The sequence below is a fragment of the Acipenser ruthenus genome, chromosome 31 (assembly GCF_902713425.1).
Source record: "Acipenser ruthenus chromosome 31, fAciRut3.2 maternal haplotype, whole genome shotgun sequence".
Taxonomy (NCBI): Eukaryota; Metazoa; Chordata; class Actinopteri; order Acipenseriformes; family Acipenseridae; genus Acipenser; species Acipenser ruthenus.
Window position 1 is genome coordinate 14,222,383 of NC_081219.1, and position 21,559 is coordinate 14,243,941.

Consider the following 21,559-nt stretch of genomic DNA (forward strand, 5'->3'; position numbering starts at 1 on the left):
CGTACAGTAGTAAAGAACGGAGAAGCTTGGTAAAGCATGGGACTCCTCCTATGGTAAATGCGTAGTACAGACATGGGAAGAGCATGAAAACCAAACTACAGAGTTATCATGGAGACTGTGACTCCCTTGTCTATAGATTCCTAGGTTTGGAATCAGTATTGACATCACACCATGATCCAGGTTTTGATTGACTCCAGGACCTTCATTGTTGTCTCCCATGATTGCCTGATCCTGTGTACTTTCTTTGGGGTTTCGGGCTGGGCTCTGGAAAGCTCAAATGTTTCTTTTTTTTAAAAAACACAGGTGACTCTCCTGATATGTACAGTAGCTATACTAGAAGCACAGGCTCTGTGACGTTATAGATCACATAAGCTTGTTGGTCAAAAGAGGACCAATGCTAAGTAAAGTGTTAAGTTATTATCGAAAGGCAGAGTGAAGCAAGGCAGACTGTGGGGGAGAGAGAGGGAGACAAAAAGCAGAAATCCAGATGAAAAGGTCAGAAGACATTGCAGTAGCCTTAAAGCGCAATTAGGAATTGCCACAGTCAACATCACTGAAGATGAATTCCTCGTTGTAAAATAATAAAACACACTCTGAGAAGGTTCTGTATCAGACTTTCACTTGAAGAACCAATTATATGGTTCCATTAGAAAGAAAAATACTTCTTCTTCTTCTTCTTCTTCTTCTTCTTCTTCTTCTGTCTTTGTTTCTCATCCCCTTCACCTTCACGTGGAAGTCTCGCAAAACGAAAAGCACCGAATGACATTTAAGTTTTTATTCCGTGCCCAGAGGCAAACAGCAGACCTTAATCTTAGATGTCAAGTCTAGAAGCTAACAAGAAAATGAAAAGAATATAGAAAAAAAAGAAACTGCAATAAAAAAGTAAAACATATATTTCTTCTGCTATTATTTTTAATAAACATTTTTTTTCACTGAAATAAACACTTAAAAAAAAATGCTGCCAACAACAGTTTATGCACCGTCATTAGATAATGAAGAACACCTCAAGTTCATCTGGTTTCAATATGATATGGTGATATACAGTGAATTCGAAGTCAGACATTAATGTATATTAAACCTGAGCATTAAACAGTGTTGTGGTTTTCTTTAATGATTTACATGCATGTGTAAATGGATCCCATTCAGATTCCTGACAGCTTGATATGGACGCTCCCCTGCATCATCATCATATCCGAAACACATGCAAATCATGAACCCACAGAACCCCACATAGAAACAACCACAGAGATTTCCTGTATCTGGACGTCACAACCATTTCTATCGATGTCTACAGATTTTTATAATTGTCTACAGATTTGAAGAACTGGAGCTAAATTACTGTACTTTTCTGTAGATTTCTATAAATAACTGTAGCTGTCAATTGGTGTTTTTATAAGGACCCTGTCATTGTTAGCATGGTAACACTTTACATGAAGTGTCTCGAATTACTGTGTATTTACATAGTAGTTACTTTGTAACTATATTACACTGTTATAATGCATAGTTACAATGTACTTAATCTTTCAATATTTTTGCACGGCATATGCAAGTATACAATTGTATCAGAAAAGGGTTAGGGTTATATCGTGCAAACAGATGTACGCATTAAGTACATTGTAACTATGCATAATAACATTGTAATTATGTGCCAGTACACATTAAAATGCTTTGAATTAAATTACAAATACAATTGTGCTAAACAAAATATAATATATGAAATAAAACACTGCAGCAGAAAAAAATGAAGGTGTAGTGTATAATATTATATTACTATATTATATTATAACAATGTGAAAGCCTTACTCAAGATTCAAGAAGACACTACTCAGCCCTAGATAATACCCCGTCTGTACATTGAGAGAGATGGTCTGTTGCTTCTTTAGACTTGATGTCAAAGTATTTTAACAGTACAGAGGCATCCCATGCCAGCTGACACACTTCTGCTGTGAGGTAAAGAGAACAGCTGTCTGCTGTCACAGTCCCACACAAGGCTGCCACGAAAATAATACGAGGAGGAAGAAACTCAACCAGAGCTGGGCTGACGGTGTGGCTCTGGATCTGCGTTGAACAGGTTCAGCTTCGGGCACTGTCCTCCCCTTTGAGGTGCTATTGCCTGATCCTAACGAACACGCACAGACCCGTGCCAATGCAAACACAAGGATCATGCTGGGATCAAGCAGGACCACTAAGTTCAAGAACTGTTCAACAGCACTGCCAGGCTAAGGAAGGCCGTCATGAATGTCGTGCACAAAGCTTGCATGATCCTAGCAGTTCCTTTTTTTCTGAATCTTGCAAATTCGTTGTGTGATCCAAGCAGAACCCTTCTTGCATTTTTTGAAATCCTTCCTTATTCTTGTGTATAACTGAATTGCATTAAACTATATATATATATTTTCAATTTCAAATAATTTGTCTTTTTTATTATTATTTTCCCCCAATTTTCTACACACTTGGAAATACCCGGTTCGGGGGTCGCCTCACTACTGCAAGCCAATCAGGAGGACTGAAGATCAACCTTCATTCCCGCTGCCATGTCAGAGACCCTATCCGCCCATGAAGTTCTGCATCTGACCAGTGGGGGTCACTGATGTGCCACGAGGTGAACTTTCCTCCCTCACCTGTGGAAGTCCAAATGCAATGCAAGAGCGACAGCCAGAGGACATATCTGGAGCTTGACCTGAATACTCAAGCTTTTTGAAATAAGAGTTTCTGACAAGTGTGTTTAAATGCACAGTATACCACAAAGGGGTCAAACCAGACTGTTTCTACTGCAAAATTCCATTTACCAATGCGGTGTAATGCGTTCCAGACTAATGCATCTTTTAAAAGACTCGTGCATCAGATATTATGAGCAATACTGATCAACTGTGGCCTACTGCATCTTGAGTTCAGGCTATGAGAAGAGCTGAGCAAACTGGAGACATGCAGGCTCTTAGTACTGACATGTGTTCTACATTCTCATCACGCTTTCTTTCCAGGGGGACACCTGTAATCCAAGCTGTACTTTTATTCAGGTTGTTTTTTTAGCGTCTATGTATATTTGCTGAACGGCGTTCTTGTTTGGTGATGAAGCAGCTTGTAACTGGAATGAAAGCCGCTCTATACAGTCATGTTTTGGGGGGCTGTAGCGTCGGTTACTGCTGTTGGTTACTGGAGATCCCTGTGCTGTAACTTCTCAAGTGTGGCCTCACACAGCCAACCAGCCTCCCAGTCTGACAGCATCTCTCCTGGCTCCTAAGAAACAGGGTTTGATCTATGCATGCTGCAACACCTAATGAGCAAATCTTTCTCTCAATCTGTAATTGAAGAGGGCTTGTTACTAATGGGGTCAAATGTGGGCTGACAGTTGATAGATTTAATACACAGCAGTGCAGTAAGCACACAGTACAGTATATATGCTGTTTGCCAGCTCAGGAGAGTCCACTAGTGCTGCACAGCTAGTGTGTTTGTAGGGGAGCTTCAAAGCACTGGGGCCTCTGTCCCCAAGGGGCGATCATTTCAATTATATACAGGGATGAGTTCATACATTGCATTTTTACTTTTTCTTGTATTCCAAACAAAGCAATATAGATGATGCATTCCGTATATATTCAGCATACAATATGACAAGCACGAGGGGAAAGCAAGGAAGAATACATCCTTCAGGCAGGCAAATAACAAAAAAATCAATGTTTGCATGATTGTAGTGACATAATAACCCCCCCACGCTGGGCAATACCAGGGATCACGGGCTGCAGGATTCACCTGCTGAATTCCATGTAAACAGGAGAATGCTTAGTTGTTCAGCTCTATTTTTGTACAAAGGACCAGTGTTTTTTTTTTAATAAAATGTATTTAAATACAAAAATAAATTATTATTATTATTATTATTATTATTATTATTATTATTATTATTATTATTATTATCAGTAGTCGTAGTGGTAGTCGTATTAGTATTATTAATATTGGTAACACAATGTAACGACTATGTGAACACACAGTACCGAGAGACGCAATTAGTATTATAATAAAGAACATAACTATTAAAGGAAATAAATCAGATATTTTGAAGCTTGCTGGAAAGGTCAGGTTGCAGATTTTGGATTTGCAGTTCAAAGTAGAAAGTAGTAGGGTTTGTTGATTAAAATGACAGTAGTGCTGTCAGTGAATGAAGCCTATTTTTAAACGCACCCCAAAGTGAACAGGGAAACTGGAGACAGTACATAACAGAGTAAATTCAATATTAAAGCCGCCTAATGAAAAATAGGTTTGGCTTTCTTCTTGCACGTTCAGAAGTGTTTATTAATTTATGTTTTAAATCATAACAGTTTCATTTCGCGTGAGCCGCACAGAGCAATAAGAATGGTTTAAAATATTAATGCATAAACAATATTCCTCTATTGAAATGTAACATGGCTCTTTGAACAATGCACCACCAGCAATAAATCAGAAACAGCAAGAACATTACATTTCCTATTTAATAGAATATGAACTCTGCCTTAATAAATGATATCTTTCTTTTATTTAATTGCCATCAGCTCAAGATCCAGCAGATTGCTAATAAAATGCAGGATTTCCATATTTAATGATGCATGCTTTTCATGCTAAATTTTACCAGGAAAATGTTATCTTTAATGAACCTGATATGGGCTGCTCTAATAGGCACACATGTAGCTTCACTTCTTTTAAAGGTCTCACGGTCAATTCCTTTTCACTGTTTTAAACAGATTAGGTCAATTGGCAGCTTCAGTTAGCAAAGGATGAAAATGTTCTCACAGACTAATAAACGAAGAATATAGCCTTTTTATTGCTTATCCTGTAACACTGATTAAAACTGGTTCAAGTAATGATTTGAAGGAGCCTTTTCTTACATGGACCAATGATTTCAAATATTGTTTTTTTGTGTGTTTTTTTCCCCCCATTATTACATGTATTGTACTACACATCCATGCTGGGATCCATTATTGAAGGCAATATCTTTTTTTTCAGTGCGTTCACTTGCTTCTCTATGAAAGAAAAACAATTGCAACGGAGTATTAGAATTCGTATACAGATCCCAGATCATGAATTCTGAACTAGTAAAGTATTAATTTAAAAAAAAAAAAAATCCTTAATGAAAACGAATGGGTGCCAATTTCTGCTTTAAATTGGTAACCAATGACCCGTGCCCACTGTCCACACTCGACAGGCAGATGGAATAACTTGAATTAGAACTGCCTGACATTTAAGTTAATTATGCTGAGCGGGTTGCATTCACCATAACTTTAAAGTCAGGTTCAATTAAATCCCCTCCCGAAAGCGAGTGAGCGGGGGCTATTTTAATGATCTAAACAGCGGTGGAGCTAAATACCGCCGTCCATTAACTCAGTAGATCATTCAAACAGCTTCTAATAAGTCTTGTGCATTTTCTCGTTTGTGGCTATGCATTAATTTTCTCTTGCTATTTTAAATGAATTGCACGTGTGTCCTATTAAAGGAGTCAATTAAATCAGACAATCACTAATTTGTCTATTTTGACCATTTTCAGGGACAGTGGCTTGCTTTCATGTGCACAGCAAATCAGAAACAACAGATGCAATGGAGGAGTTCTAATAAACGTGCCCACTACTGTAGATCTGTTTCTGTAAACAGAGAAAGAGCTATTCTAAAATGCCTGCATTTATATATATAGCGATATCCTCTCTGGACAAAGTAAACATCTACACTGGCACAGATGCTGCGCCCTTGCTTTTTTTTCCATCCCAGTAGTTTTATTGAGAATCTCAGAACAGGAATGGTGCACCTTGTTAAAAGGTTGAGGCATGTTCAGAATCATTTTTATATTGAAGTGATCTGATAGACTTTGATATCAGGGGATAAAGCAGCAACAGGAAACGTTCACCTTGCAGCTCTCTCCTACCCTTGAACTTCTTCCTGTGGTTGACGCTCCAGGCAAAATACAGGGCTACAAAGGGCAATGCGCTGGAGCCCTGCTAAGAGAGAGAGACAGGGGACTGGAGAGCGCATGCATAGGGGATGAAACCAAACTCAAAAGTAAAGTTTGATGTTAATGGTTAGCCCTGAAATATTGAACAGGCCGCAGCGTGCTGCGCAGTACACAGATGCACCATTGCTGTTTCCGTTTTTTTTAATTTTTAAATTTTGTTAAAACTCTGATCATAAAACATGATCATAAGACTGCTCTTTTCAGAACCTGATTGGCTGAAGGCTATATGAAAGTGCTGATGTCATTCTTAACAACACAGACACACAGGATACAAAGATGGCAGCGACAGAAATTGCTTTGCATACATAGTCTTAGTTTTTTTTAAACAATTTAAAAGAAAGCTAGCTGTGCTATGTCATCTATTCAGAGCACATATTTTTACTGAAAAGCGGTTAAAAAATCCATGTTTTGATTCCTAACCTTGGAGACTTAAAAAAAAAAAAAAAAAAAAAAAAGAAATTGAAATATCTATTATCTGCCTGCTTCAATTGTCATTATCATCTTGTAGCTAATTGGGTAATCTTTGAGCTAGGTGGACAAACTGACTTAAGAAGCCCTATCTACTGTGAACACCAGTCTAGGTCTGCTTCTGCTCAACTCACAGCTACTGGAATACTTATTGGCTGCATTCCTCCATTCTGCTTGCATGTAGGAAACCTCATTGTGTGCGGGCCTGGGAACAGTGCCTCAAGGAGCCAATCTGAATCATCCATTCCATCCATTCCGCCTTCACATGCCTTTCACCCAGGCTGATAAAAGAAAAAGGACCAAATTATGCTGGTAATACGAAGAGCCCCACATGCCTAATGTTGTAAAGAAGCTCTGTAATGATGCCCGGTGGGATAGGGCCGGGGAAGTGAGTTCAAGAGGTTGTTGATGTCCCTCCTCTGAACCTAATCAGTGGGTGACAGGTCCTTGCCCGTGGCTACCGGCAGTGTGAGCAAAAAGAGGAACGTCTGCGTGTTCATCCTGCAGCCCGGAGTCCCAGCTGAGGGACAGAGCCACTGCTGTCATATTGCACGTCCGGGGGATTGTAAACACTCTGACTTGCAAGCCTATATTAGAGAATGCAGGCCCAATTCGAAAACGCATGCAAACATATCCACCAGACCAGAGATGTCCAACCAAAAACAAATGCTGTTCAATCTACCAGACAGATAAAATGGGGGGCCCATTTTTACATAATTTACAAAAATAGATCTGTGATATATAACTGTCGGCTTACTACAGTGACTTTGGAAAAGTATTGTAACATTTTTTTTTTTATCATCCTATTCCTGTTATGTAATAATCATCATCACTGAAGACATGGGTGTGGGTTGTATTTTACATACAATTACCCATTTATACAGTTTGGTTTTTACTGGAGCAATTTTAGGTAAAGTACCTTGCTCAAGGGTACAGCAGCAGTGTCCCCCACTGGGGATTGAACCCACGACCCTCCGGTCAGGAGTCCAGAGCCCTAACTACTGCTGTTTAACAGGATCGAAGAGCTGTATTGTGGAGCTCAATGAGGCACTAGACTGCACTAGACCTCCTATATAAGCTGTTTGAGAGCTGTGTGCAACTATTCAGCAACGATCACAAACCGATATTTCATCTCAAGTGCTTTAATCCGGCTCACAGTCTGTATAATCTCAGTCAGTGGTGGCTCAGTCATAGTCAAGCTCTCATGTGTTAATATGCAATGTGTACATTCTCGCTCACTAAGTGTGTCACCAAACCCTTCTCTCTATCATACTGGAGACGCAGCTGGCTTCCTGTCCCCACCATGCTGATATTAAATAGCATGTCAAACACTAATGTAATTGACTCCCTTCACTTCAGCTCCATCCCTGTCTGTATCCGAAGACTCCTTCAGACACACAATGCAGAGGCAGCAAAGAGAAGAGATGGCTACTCGCCACGACAACAGTCTGTGAGACAAGCAGGCCTGCACTAGCTGCTGTAACCCGCGGTATACCATGGCAAAGTGCAGTAAAGCGTGGTAAAAGCAGGGTCAAGGACAGAGAAGTTCGGTCAACTGGAAGTCTTTGCTGGCTGTGCTGAACTGCAGTCAGTGCCATTGGACCCTGTTTACAAATACACATGCATATTTATATTTTGATGTGCTTTCAATAGCATATTAATTTGTTCCGGTTCTTGTTTTTATTTACTTCCATATTCTATAGTTCATAATTATTCCACCCCTGATTCATTCCATAACAGCATTGTCTTTATTTCCAGATTTAAATGTTTATTTTCGGTTGTGAAATGGGTTATCTAAACTCAGGAAAGGATCCAATTAAGTATAGCAGTGCAAATTAGAAGGGAAGCAGGGTTGGGTGCAGCTGTGAGTGTGTTTGCAAGAGTTTGCGTCAAAGGACATTTATGTCAAGAAGCTGCTGTGTTTTGTTCTTTTATTTTGGTGATCTTTAGTAGCAGTGCCTGCCCTGCGCTGAAAATATAATTATTATTGTTGGTGTGTTGCTGCCTGGCCAAGCATGACTCGGCCCATTGAAACAAGCGCCCTAGCTGTCCTTGATGCCAGCCCACATGGTTCTCTCACTGACAAATCCATCCAGCTTCTTTCAGCCTGAATATTTGTTTCCAATAACTATGTTTTTGGATCAGTCCAGTGCATGCAAGCTTTTGCTTGTCAGTTGTTATCGTGTCATTAAAACATATGCAAACCTGAACCCACCCTCTTTGGAGGTGATCGTAACAGCCCCCAATTAGTTAGACAATATGAATTCACACTAAAAAACCCAGATTAATTATTGCACCTCAATACGTTAATGATACAAAATCTCGTTTGTCATGACGTATTTTTTGGGGGGGTGGGGTTTAAAAAAGATAAGGTTGTATGCATATGAAAAAATATGAAACCAGTTTGATCAAATCAATTTACAACTGAAGCCTACAAACGCGTAATGGCACTTATGGGTTAATCTGAGACCAGCTAGAAAGCCGCATGCTCTCCATTGGCAACACATTCAACACAGATATCGTTTTTTTTTCTTACAAACTTTGAGTTTCCCTTCATAATAATATCGCTGTCTGCTGCTGGCAGAGGAAGCAGCGGCGACAACAGACTGTTATTATTAAATATTTCAGCAGTAAACATTTCTCAAGACTGTGATGCATCGTGATTATATTTTAATCGGATCACTCCGAGGCACTTGCTTTAGGTACAGAATCCATTACCTGCTGCTGACCTTTCCATTAGTTTTGTCATTTCAATATATATATATATATATATATATATATATATATATATATATATATATATATATATATATATAAAATCCAGGAGTTGCATGAATATCCCCTACATTATAGCAAATATGATTTTAATGTGTCTGGTTCGAGTTCTTGAAATGTTATACAGATTGTTCAAGTCGTGTTTCAGTTGCTAAACTCTTTGGAAGGGAAATAAACATTGAGGCAAAACATTTGCTAGAATTGCAGCTGTTTCTAAATGATTTTATTAAGAAGTACTACATCCATGGACGGATCGGGTCCTGTATGGCGGTAATATACTGCAGTAAATCAGTCGTATACTACAGGGCTCCTGCTTTCTTTCAACATGCAAAAAAAAAAAAAAATTACTGGCATATTGAGAACAGTGATTTAATGAATGCCCCTTATACAGGAAATTATAGGACAATTTAATTTTAACAAGGATTTACAGCGAATTAACCAAAACAATCATATTGTTTAATGGTGAAATATCGAGTAAGCACTGTTTTTTTTTTTAAAATAAGGTTCATAATTTCCACTGCAGCAAAAAAACATTATATATATATATATATATATATATATATATACTGTATATATAAACGTGCATGCTAATTAATCTGGTGATCTGCAGCCTTACAGACTTCTCTTAAAATCATTTTAACAGGAGAGGACATGGGACACTAAATCAGTATGAAACGAGTCTCTGTGTCCCCCCAGGAATAAGGCACAGCTTGGTTGTTGGCTAGACTCTCCCAAACACAAAGTATTTTTTTTTCTTTATGCCTGATTGTTCATTTCATTATCAATGATGCTTGTAATTTGTACCACTTTGTTTACCAGCCCCCCCCCCCCCCCCCCCCAGTCCCCCATCCCCTAATTCCTCTGGTGTGCATTGATACAGATCTGGCGACTGTCTGCCTTGGTTTGCAGAAGCCTTCTTGTTAAGCCGTGAGGTATTAAATAGCATTCACTGCTTAATACCACTACAGTCCAAGCAGTGCATGCAATACCACGACTCACACTTGCAATAAAAAGGGTCACATTTTGAAAAAAGACCCATCCGTTTCACTGTATTTAACCGAATGGATTGTAAAACATTATCCTTAGTGACGATTATATAAATGTTATTGTCCTAGCTGGGTCCTTAAAAACACTAAATAGGAGTGGGTCATTTAGCTGTACTGTTTAATTGGGGTTCTCCATTGTAGCCTAGCCTCTGGCTGGATCAAAAAACCTAGATGAATATCGCTCTGTAGGGTAACAGCGGGTGAATCTTGTTTCAGACCACATTACACAACTTGAATAACAGGAACTGTTCTTGAGTCCCTTGATCTTCTTGTTAAAGAGGTATATATTTAAAACCCAAGCCTGCTGTAACCAGAGTCCACTTAGAATCTCTGTCTCAGGATAGCTAATACGGTGCCCAAGGAAATTACGTCTCCTCATTTGTTTCAAACTTGTAATCAGCTACAATCTACAAACAATCAGTTAAATACAGTGATTAATTTAGTTACATTTGTCGAGAAACCCGGCTTAACAAAAATATTGTATTAATACAATCTTGTCACATCCTTATCTGGGTAACTGCCAGTCTCTTCAGCAGTGTCTTCTGGGTAAAAAGATGTTACTGGCTGAAAGTGTGCCAATCAATAAGGGAAGCAGCTGATTGGTTATTGACAGGAAAGAAGCCAGGGAAGGGGTGGGGACAATTTCACCTTCCTGGGGAAATGACCCAGGAAGTACAAGACTTGCAGACAGAACTTTATTTAACCCACAGCAGTACCAGCTGTCGTGTTTTAAAAAACAAAAATAGAAAAACTGTACATGCGAGACTTATAGAATGAATGAATGTGCATGGCAAGGGAAATTTACAGAATTTTTTTTCATATTTTTTTATAGCTACAAATTACTTCTGTGTTATACGAGAGGAATGAAATCGGGACACATTCGGTCATGAAAGCAAAAAGTTTATTCATGTTTTGAAACTACATTTAAACTACCACACGGAAGACTCCTCAGCCCAGGTTGTAGTCCAGTTAGAAAATAACACGAAACATTTGAATACATCAGAAGCACTGGCACAAAGTATCTTTTCATGACTTAAATCAGTTTCAGAATCGCATACAATACAAAAAAAGAGAGAGAAAGGGTGTCCCCTGTCACACAGGGTCTGAAATACAGTACCGAATACTGAAACCTGTATGCATTACAGTTATTTCATTTATTGGTTTGTTTCGTGTGGATTATTAACAAGATGAGCAACATTCCAAATGTTCTTCAGTATTTACAACAGTTTTACTGTTTGTGTGTTAATTCAACGACCAATTCTTATTTTCTTCGCTGTTTTTTTTTTCTTTTTTGTCTTTGTTTTTTTTAAAAGCTGCGTCGATTAAAATATACATTAGATTACACGAAGGGGAATGGAAAGAGTTTATTACAAGATGCAAAAAAAAAGAAAAGACAAATCTACTGTGTTGATATTGTTTAGAGGTAGTAAGTGAGTACTCTAAGCTATAGAACATGTTGAAAGTCTATTGGTTTTTATGAGATCGCATGAGGTAATAAAGCTGTGTCTTGATTGGTGAGATGTATAAATACTCTTTAGCTACATTATATACAACACTCTGTGTGATTGGTGCCTTTTGATGCCACACCTGTGCACGACTTTCTCTTACTGTAAAACCCAGACTATTTCCGTAGCTTTGATGTAATACCCACGTCCAGCACATACAGCATCAATAAGGGGCTGATTTTGTGTTTTCCAAACCTTTTAATTTAGTATTTAAAACACATCAAAAAGCATTCTATAACATTTTTACTTCTTGTGGCCGTATGACACTTTTCTTAAACTGTTGAAAACCCAAGCTGTTTATTTAATTATCAGATTTAATCCGCTGCACAGCGAGGGTTTGTAATAAATACATTTTTTTTAATGGTTGCAAGGCATAAAGACCACCCCCCCTCTCTCCGCCCCCAGCTGCCTGTAAGATATTAGCCCCATTAAACAAACAAATTACCACATAACTGTGAGCAAACATTCCTCGCATACCACGCTTAATGATACTGGGATAGGAGTTACAAAATAAAATACACCCCATGAATAAACACATTCAACAATCTTGGTGAGCCATTTTAGGAATATTATCGCATTATCTGTGATTTTCTAAATAGAAAACGAAACACGTTCTGCCGCTTCAGCCGTCCATTCAATGTGACAACACAACGTTTCTCTCGTTGTTCCTGTGAGATCCACACTGCTGCACAGTTTATCTCGGCTGGAACCATGCCAGGCAACTCCCAGGTCTTCAAAGCAAAAGTAGCCTGCAGTTAGCTAGTAGGGCAGTCGACCGAGCGTTTTCAGTCCATCAGTCCAAGACGCTGCTCAATGGCACAACAGCTAACCTAGAAGTGTGTTTGAAAAAGTTTCACAAAAAGTCTGATCCGCTTCTATCCGGACTCCAGTAGAGGTTCGCGAGCAGGTTTAGAGCCAAGTCTGGCGCTGTCAGAAACGGAAAAAAAAAAAATCACCTTGTCGTGAACCATCGTTTGTTAATACGGGAAGAAAGAAAGGGGGAGGGTTTTACAGTAAAAGGCAGCAGGCGATTGGTTTCCGAAATAATCCGTTAATCTCCTATTGGTCAAGTCAGTGCTAGTCAAGGCCTTTCTGCGCATTTAAGAGATCAATTCGAGGTATCCGAGTGCACGCTGCCAGGCCCCTCTGTCGGGGAAGTCACAGAAGATGGAGTGGTTGCATCTTGCCATCCCCCGTTAGTCTGAAAAAAGAGAAGCAACACAATTAGCTCACGGATGCTAGGGCCCTGATTGAATAGGATTTTCAAGCAGCGGTCATTAGCAGCAGTTTGCCTGCTGCATAGGAAGAGAGATCAGCTAGCAATTACGCCACGTGCATGATTTGTATGCCTTTATATTTAATTGGCTTCATAACAAAACCGTCTAAGAACCTGAATTCTTGAACTTGATAAAATTTTACCAAATGTATTCATTTAACTAGGATAGCACCTATGAGATATACATCTCATTTTCAAGAGGGTCCCAGCACGATGTAAAAATAAATGTGACACGTCAAGTTTAACCATTTTGCAGGTATAGCTAAGTAGGAACATCTGTATACTAACTACTTACTATACATACTATACATACTACTGGGCAGCAGTGTGGAGTAGTGGTTAGGGCTCTGGACTCTTGACCAGAAGGTCGTGGGTTCAATGCCAGGTGGGGGACACTGCTGCTGTACCCTTGAGCAAGGTACTTTACCTAGATTGCTCCAGTAAAAACCCAACTGCATAAATGGGTAATTGTATGTAAAAATAATGTGATATCTTGTAACAATTGTAAGTCACCCTGGATAAGGGTATCTACTTATATAGTGAGGTGTTACAGACACAACTTAAGATGAAGCGATACCCTTATACATTCCAGTGGTAGTGTACACGAGTCTGGACAGAACGCTTTATAAAACGCAATGCAATGTCAACAGAAGTGTTATATATATACAATTAAAAAAGAAAGAAAGAAAAAACAAACAGCAACTTTTTAACACAGACACACACACGCATACAAAAGAAAATCTCTGGGCGAATGCGGACTGGCAGTGGTGCTGACAAGTCTGCTCAGTTGCTCTTGTGGGTTCATTGTAAGAAAGGTGTTCCCCTCTTCCAATCCACTTGCACAGGCACTGCGAGAGCGTCTCGCACAAACACATTTGCCTTCCGTCCCTGCCGACGGAGGCAATTGCTGAAATCAATGTCTAATCAGATTTCTGCAGTGGCAGACAGCTTGTCGCTACATATTTTTGTGTCAGTCAAGAAGAGGGAAGGCGCGGGGCTTGTGGTTGTGGTGGTGGTGGGGGGGGGGGGACGCTGAGTGGATGTGACGGGACAGTCCTTTCTGGGGAAGCTTGTGTGAGCCGGCCTGACGATGACTACTGGCTCATGGCGGAGACGAGCCTTTGCAGGGTCTCATCTCTGCTAGCTGCCACGAGGCATTGTTCAAACACAAAACCACGGAAAGGTTAGCGTATGCTAATTTATTTATGATGCGGTTCATTACCAAAACAATCCGTCTGCATTACTGTAAACTGTAAGCTAGAGCACTCATGTGGCTTGCGCGTGGAGGGAGTGCATTGCTGATTTAGAGTTCTTGGAATAGGTCAATAAATAGATTCATCCAGGCTCCTTGGCAGGAGTTTGTCTGCTGCATGCGAAGAGAAATCAGTGTTTTTTATATTTGCAGATCTAGATTATGGCATGACCTGCTGATGCTCTGTATTGCAGTTGCATTGTGGAATATTTGTTTTCATTTTGTTTCAGGCTTCCTAACAAACCATGTGTCCGCCTGTATCAGCATTCTCTCTTCTTTATTTTTTTTAGGTGCGTATGTGATAAAAATAACATTATTTGTGTATTTTATAATGGAACCCATTCCAGAGGGAGGGGCAAGCATATTTTAGAGGGAGACCGAAATTAGAAGGAAGGAGTAATTTTCTGCCGTGTTTTTCTACCCTTCAGCTATGTGATGGTACAACTTCCCTCTTCTCTCTCTCTCTCTCTCTCTCTCTCTCTCTCTCTCTCTCTCTCTGCTCACAGTATTGCTATAGAAGCAGGGATCAAATACAACTGTGTATGTTCATTTACAATGTGGTTCATTATCAAAACAATCTGTCTCTAGTATTAGAAATTACAGGCTACAGCTTGCCCCTGGCTTGTCAATGAAATTGGCATAAAACTGATTTAGAATGACTGCAATCGGTCAATACAATAAAACACACCCCCACTTCTACGACTACTCCTAGACTGTTCATGCAATGTGTTTTTGTACCTATATATTTTCGATATACTGTAGACGAATAATTGGATAAAGGCGTCTGCTAAATAAACTAATAATTGTGCTTAATGATACTTTGCTGTGCTTTTAATATGGGCAACTTCTATAAGGGTAGAGGGTCCTTCAATGTGTCTAAATACAGCCGCCACTTAGATCATGAAAAAAGAGAGCAAAGGGTCTTTAAACAGCATCCCTACCAGTGAGTCTTCTTGTTTTTTTCAGTCTGTTGGTAAAGGGATGCAGTGTTTTGCTGTTGTAATGTCTATTTCACATCCTTTGAATTTATTTTAGTTAAAAGCTAAACATCTTTAAAGTTCCTACATTCCCTTACAGTTTCCGTAAAGACACAAATGCACATATTTTACTCTGAAAGAAAGATTGACGGCAAGCATCTCTCTCTCTCTCTCTCTCTCTCTCTCTCAATCTGTCTCTCTCGTTCCTTTATTTCTAATGAATTAATCTTTACTCTGGTGGTTTGAGATTATGCACTGTATTATAAAACAGCGTCTTATCAGGGCTCATCAGAGAAAATGGAAATCATGTCTGTAAAATGCTGCGGGCAATCACAGTTTCATATTTTATCATGTTGATAAGGATATGGTAAATTCTCTGAAGCATTTCAAAACACTTAAATGAAAAACGCAGATAGGCAAGTAAAAGGCTTTTTATACTGCTTGTTGTAGGTTATTATGAAATGTTTATAAAAGCAAAAAAAAAAAAAAGAAACGCTTCGACATTTTTCAAAATTAAATGTTTTTGTGTGCGCATCTGCCTGCCTGTGTGTGTGTGTGTGCGTGTTAATATTAAGCGGTACTTTTAATCTTTGCATTGAGCAGTCTTCCATCACCTTTGCGATCACTAATCTGTCCTGTCATATTTTGCCTCGTACTAAAAGCTGCTCAATCTTCTTTGCCTCACAGCTAAACCTATTTTCTCAGTTCCCTTGCAAATTTGGTAGGACAGGTGAGGAAAAATGATTTCTCAGCCCAAGTTTGAAGCCAGCCTTCCCCGGATAGACAGCATGACAGGTGTGGAAGACCGGGGACATCCACTGTGATCATGCATGGAATGTATTACAGTAGCAACAGATACACACAGAAATCCACTGCATTTACACAAAATCTGTATCTACAGCATACGCACAGCAGCTGCTCTATGTGTTTGTCTAGCTGGCTCTCTATAGGAATATTCATAGATTTTCCTCAGATATAATCTTAAGTGTCATTGAAACCTGGATTTGTTTTGGGTTTGTTTTTCACAGGTCCATTTTTCTATAACCTGTTGTAAATAAATACATAACCACTGCTATAACCACACCTGTGCTCTATGGGCACAAAAGGAATTATATAGTACTCTATAGAATGTGATCTTTATATCTTATCATGTGTGTTCTGTACACTCCCCGACTGCTGGTTCTGCTTAGACCATCTCGGACCAAGTTTCTGAAAAGACTCCTAAAAGCAATGTTCATATATACTTACATTCAAGCTGTGTGGACTGTACAAAGAATTAGCTCCTAAGCCATCACTGTATCCTGCCGTCTGATTGATAACATGACGCAGGGTATCCACCTGGTACAGGAGACAGAGACCTTGTTAGCCCAGAGTGTACATCTAATCCAAATAAACTGTGTACTGCACATGAAAAAAAACAACAAAGCAAAGCCGAACATCGTGTTAAAAAGCTCTCGTTGATGGTTCGGAGATGGGCAGACTCCACAGATAGTTTTTAATACTTTTTTATTTTATTTTATGGAACGTACCGCTTGAAGCACAGGGTTTGCCGTGCTGTTGTCTACACGCTGGCAAAGCTAAACCACTCACCTCAGGCAAAGAGTCACTGGAGAGCAACCCCCCTCGCCATGCACCCTTCACTGTGGAGCTGAAGACTCACCAGTGTAGTGAGTGCACTGAGGGAGGGAGCTGGGGATCTGTACTGTACAGTCACACATTGTGATGAGAGACAGTACAGCCTGCTGCTCAGACATGCTGTTTAACTTTAAACCTTTCGACAATGACCTTCTCTCTTCTACTTGCATTTCTATCGGATGAGATGCGGGACAAAAACCAAACAACCAACCACAACGAAAACAAACGAATAAATCAAACGAACAAATGCACTGGAATAATAAAACAAAAAGGACAGAAAGGGAACAGAAAACGTAAAACCAAAAAGAACAATTCCAACCCAAGTGCTCAAGCCAGAGCCGAATGCATTCACAAAGTATTCGTTTCGTTTCAGAATTCTAGCACAAATTATAGCCTATATCTATAGATATAAATGTAGAGGTATACATATGTGTTTTTATTTTTATTTTTGCAAGGAAAGATGTACAATGATGCAAAAGCAAAAATGCATTATTATTCTGATTATTTGTATTGCTCAAAAGAGCCAGCTGCTATTATTATTATTATTATTATTATTATTATTATTATTACCACCATCCTCCTCTTCAGACCTCATTTATACTGTCCAGTGTACTATATAGGGCAGGGTCTCAAGAGGTTGGCATTATTTTCTTGTTATTCTATAGACTGCTTGTTCAGTGGGTTACCAGGCCAGAGTAAGGGGGTGGTTTTGGTCTTGGCCCTGCCCTTCTGAAAGGCCCTGTGGCTGGGCATTTCTCCTACCTGTGACTGCACATTGGCTCCGACTTGGGACCCCTGGTAAGAATCCCCATTCAGACTCTGCATGCTCATGAACATGTCCCCAGAGTTTGGGAGGTTAAAAGAACCGGTAGAACCTGGAAAGGAAAGGTTTGAAGTAGCTGAATCACAGAGAGCTACAAACACATCCCCGAAGAGCTCAGGAAGAGATGATCACACACACACACACACACAAGAGTGAAGGACAGCAGAGAGAGAGAGAGAGAGAAACAGAGACGGAGATGATCAAATGAAAACAAGGGTTGGTGCTCCAAAGCCAGTCGGGAAGGCTCTACAGCAACAACAAAAAAAAAGGAAAATAAAATAGAAATAAAACTACACACTCCTGAGCTTCTGAAACTTTATATTAATGGCTTGTTTCTGCTCACAGACAGCTGTCTTTCGCTCTGGTTTTGTTTAAATGAGCATTCTAAATGCTAGCTCCCCTGGCTGTGGGACGATTGCTCAGGGCGCTTTTCGGGCTGCTTGGTTAACCTGCACAGTTTATCTGACAATCCCCTGCCCCAAACCACTAAACAGATAATGCCAGCCAATCAAATCAAACAGAGGATAAGGACACGACGCTTACGTACAGGATAGACAGATCCACTGCATGGCCAGGCCACACTGTACCCTAGCATGCGATTCTCAACTCAAACACAGCGCCTCTTAACTCCGCATCATCTACATGCACCACCTCCGCTGAGTGTGACGCCAGCCGCATGGCTCGGGCTCTACCCAAGCCACAGCAGGCCAGTGTGATTCTGGTTGATTTGCTTCCTATACACAAAGAGTTTGTGCTGATTCTGTCACGGTGGGAGCTGTGCGTACCGGAGTTTGGTGTGGTGGGCGAGTTCGTCTGGCTGTTTTGGATGGCGGCAGCCACTGCGTGCGTGGCTGTCACGGCGGTTTTCGCGGCGTAGAGATTGGCTTCTTCCTGGAACTTCCCGATATTCTTCTTGTACCGGATCCTCTTGTTCCCAAACCAGTTTGATACCTGCGGGAGAGAGAACGAGAGAGCGAGAGAGAGAGAGAGAGAGAGAGAGAGAGAGAGAGAGAGAGAGTGTCAGGCGTCAGACAGCCAAAGCAGAGTGCAGTGAGCGGTGTGATCACTTCAAGATGTCACGTTGAGGTCCATCAAATACACAATCCCCAACCTCCACTGTAATATCCGCTGGGTACCTAGACTAATTAAGCAATAATCAGGGACCGCGTGCGCGTTATTATGGATGCGAGCGTGATACGCTTCTGTTTGTCCCTTGGCAAAACCGATACACCAGGGGTTGCTTGTCTACCACAACACACATCTTCAAGTTTTCTGATGTGATGACATTGCTAAGCCTGCTGTTAATAATGAAGCTTTAGTCAATTTGCTAAACGGTAGTCAAGAGGAAGGCAGAGGCGCTAGTTGTTGTTTTTCTCCAGCAGGGGAAGGCAGGACGTGCCAGTCCAGTGCTATTGTTCTTAGTTGCTGGGCTTGAACAACCTTGGAATGATTACAGGAGGCTGAATCAGAGAAGTACGGAGGAGTTGATATTAGTAACAAAAAGAGAGTGAAGAGTGTGTGTGTGTGTGTGTGTGTGTGTGTGTGTGTGTGTGTGTGTGTGTGCGCGCCCCCCACAACTAGTATCTGGGGTCCCCCTGCTTAGACCTGATCAAAGAGGCTGTGTGGTCCAGTGGTTAAAGAAAAGGGCTTGTAACCAGGAGGTCCCTGGTTCAAATCCCACCTCAACCACTGACTCATTGTGTGACCCTGAGCAAGTCACTTAACCTTCTTGTGCTCTGTCTTTCGGGTGAGACGTAGTTGTAAGTGACTCTGCAGCTGATGCATAGTTCACACACCCTAGTCTCTGTAAGTCGCCTTGGATAAAGGCATCTGCTAAATAAACAAATAATAATAATTCTGCAATTCAGGAGTATGGGGATCCTGGTACGGCTACATTTTTTATTGCATTTTTTATTTCTCATTAAGGTTATGCAGTGAACTGAGCTGCAAACAAAACTGAGATCAGCCTTCAACTGTAGAGTCATTGCTGTCAAAGCTCAGCTGCATGGCTGGCCTGCTGCAGACATTCACATGTCTGTTTCTAGAGAATAAAGAAGTTAGTAATACAAAACATTGTTTAATAATTGCTAAGCTTAATCCTACAATGATCAAAACAACCAGAAGCCATTTCCAGCAACATTTTAATTGATCTTAATCATTCTAGACTCTGTAGTTAATACAGATAAAGCCATGGTTCATATATATATTTATTTATTTTTATGTTTTTTACTTGGGGTAATATGTATGCATAAGTAAATACATACTGAAACATCAGTTTGAAAATAGCAAAAACCAATTAATTAATGTAGAGTGAATTTTTGCATGACAGAGAGAGGAAGAAAATGACTAATGGTACCATCACTTAAGAAGAGAATGAATTGGAAGGCAGTTATTAACATATAAATATAATTAAAAAGGAGACGACTGTCCTTGTCCACATAATCTAATACACGGGGGCCTGTCAACTGATATCAAAACGCTGAGACGAATGGATAGAATTGTGGAATAAGATACAGAAACAGATTCACTTTTTTTTTTTTTTTTTTTTTTTAATTGCTCTATAAAAACGCTGCTGCGACTCTAAAGGTTTTGCGTCTGCAGTACGAACACGCCTTGCTGGACCAGCCAAAGAGAAGCTGTCCTTAATGAAGCTTGATTTCATTCCCATTCTCTCGCTTACATTTTAATATCTGGGTCTGTCTAGCCCAGCTGCAGAGAGTGGATTTGCATGACATCAGATCGTTTCTACCCTGCTTGTCTCTGTGCTTCTAAATCTTTTAATATCTCGGCAATTAAAATTAATGACCATCCATGCGAAGAAAGCCACTGTTGGCTGTGTTTCCTTGCCGTCGTTTGTTTGATAGGTTTACCTAGAGGTTAAACTAACAAGCAGGGTTTAATTGGAAGCAATGAAAGGACGAGTCATCATCCTTTATACTTAACTTGGTTCTAACACCCCAGAAGCGCTACTGCAAATAAAGAGGCACTTTCTCTCGTCCAACAAAGAAACACAGCATTGTGCCGTGTCTTAAAAAAAAATAAAGAAGTATTTAAACGATGGATCTGCATTGCATCACTGGCAATTAAAGTAGCAAACCCACAACTAGATTAACCCAGTGATGACTGTGCCACCCCCACTTTATCTGTCGATGTTTTTAAATATTGGACGTAAACATATCTGTGCTCCTGGAACAGGTTGGGCATTTTAACATTTTAAATGCAACTCAACAGTTTGGTCAGATCAGGGTTCATCTAATGGTTGGACCAATTATTGAAAAATAAAAGTCACATTTGTTTCAGGGCTCTAGATATGAAAGCTTTCCTGGTGAAGTGATATTGTAATTATATGTAAATTAGGTTATTCTGCATATAACTATGTAAACAGAACCATAAGTACCGTATAGGACATATACACCTAAATACCCCCCCCCCCCCCCCCCCACCCCCCCGTAAAATGAACTGCCATTATATTTTTTAGCACACATTATTAAAAAAATCATTTCAAAAAGCAGTGTGCAATTTGCGAAAAATTACGGTAAAATTACGTACAATCCAAAACGTATTTAAGAAAAAATAAATAAATAAATTGGCAAATAAAATGAGTTGAATCTAGTTATACAAAACATTCTAGTGTTTTAAGTTTACAATGCATGCCTTATTTGAACTGTTCATTTGTGTTTTCAGATATAATAAAAGATAGCACCACTCTTTATTTATAATGCGTTTGGTGTCAATACGACTGTAACAGAATATATTGTTTTTAACAGATGAGAGTAGATGAATGACATGTAATAATAAAAGCTGTATCTCTTGTATCCTCCCCATTTAATAATAAAA

General features: G+C 39.8%; 1 protein-coding gene across 5 annotated transcripts in view; it reads right to left on the reverse strand.

Moving 5' to 3' along the window:
* Positions 1–11,138: 11,138 nt before the first annotated feature.
* Positions 11,139–21,559, reverse strand: part of LOC117396957 (pre-B-cell leukemia transcription factor 3) — a 76,676-nt gene continuing 66,255 nt past the window's right edge. For 3 of the 5 annotated variants that reach the window (XM_059005302.1, XM_059005303.1, XM_059005301.1), the window contains 4 exons: positions 18,508–18,673; positions 17,662–17,774; positions 16,513–16,602; positions 11,139–12,960 (listed from right to left, as the gene is read on the reverse strand). In XM_059005302.1, the coding sequence (XP_058861285.1) occupies positions 12,868–12,960; positions 16,513–16,602; positions 17,662–17,774; positions 18,508–18,673 (462 nt within the window). In that variant the 3' untranslated portion in view covers positions 11,139–12,867. The remainder of the gene's footprint in view (positions 12,961–16,512; positions 16,603–17,661; positions 17,775–18,507; positions 18,674–21,559) is intronic. The other 2 variants (XM_059005305.1, XM_059005304.1) reach the window with 1 other exon arrangement.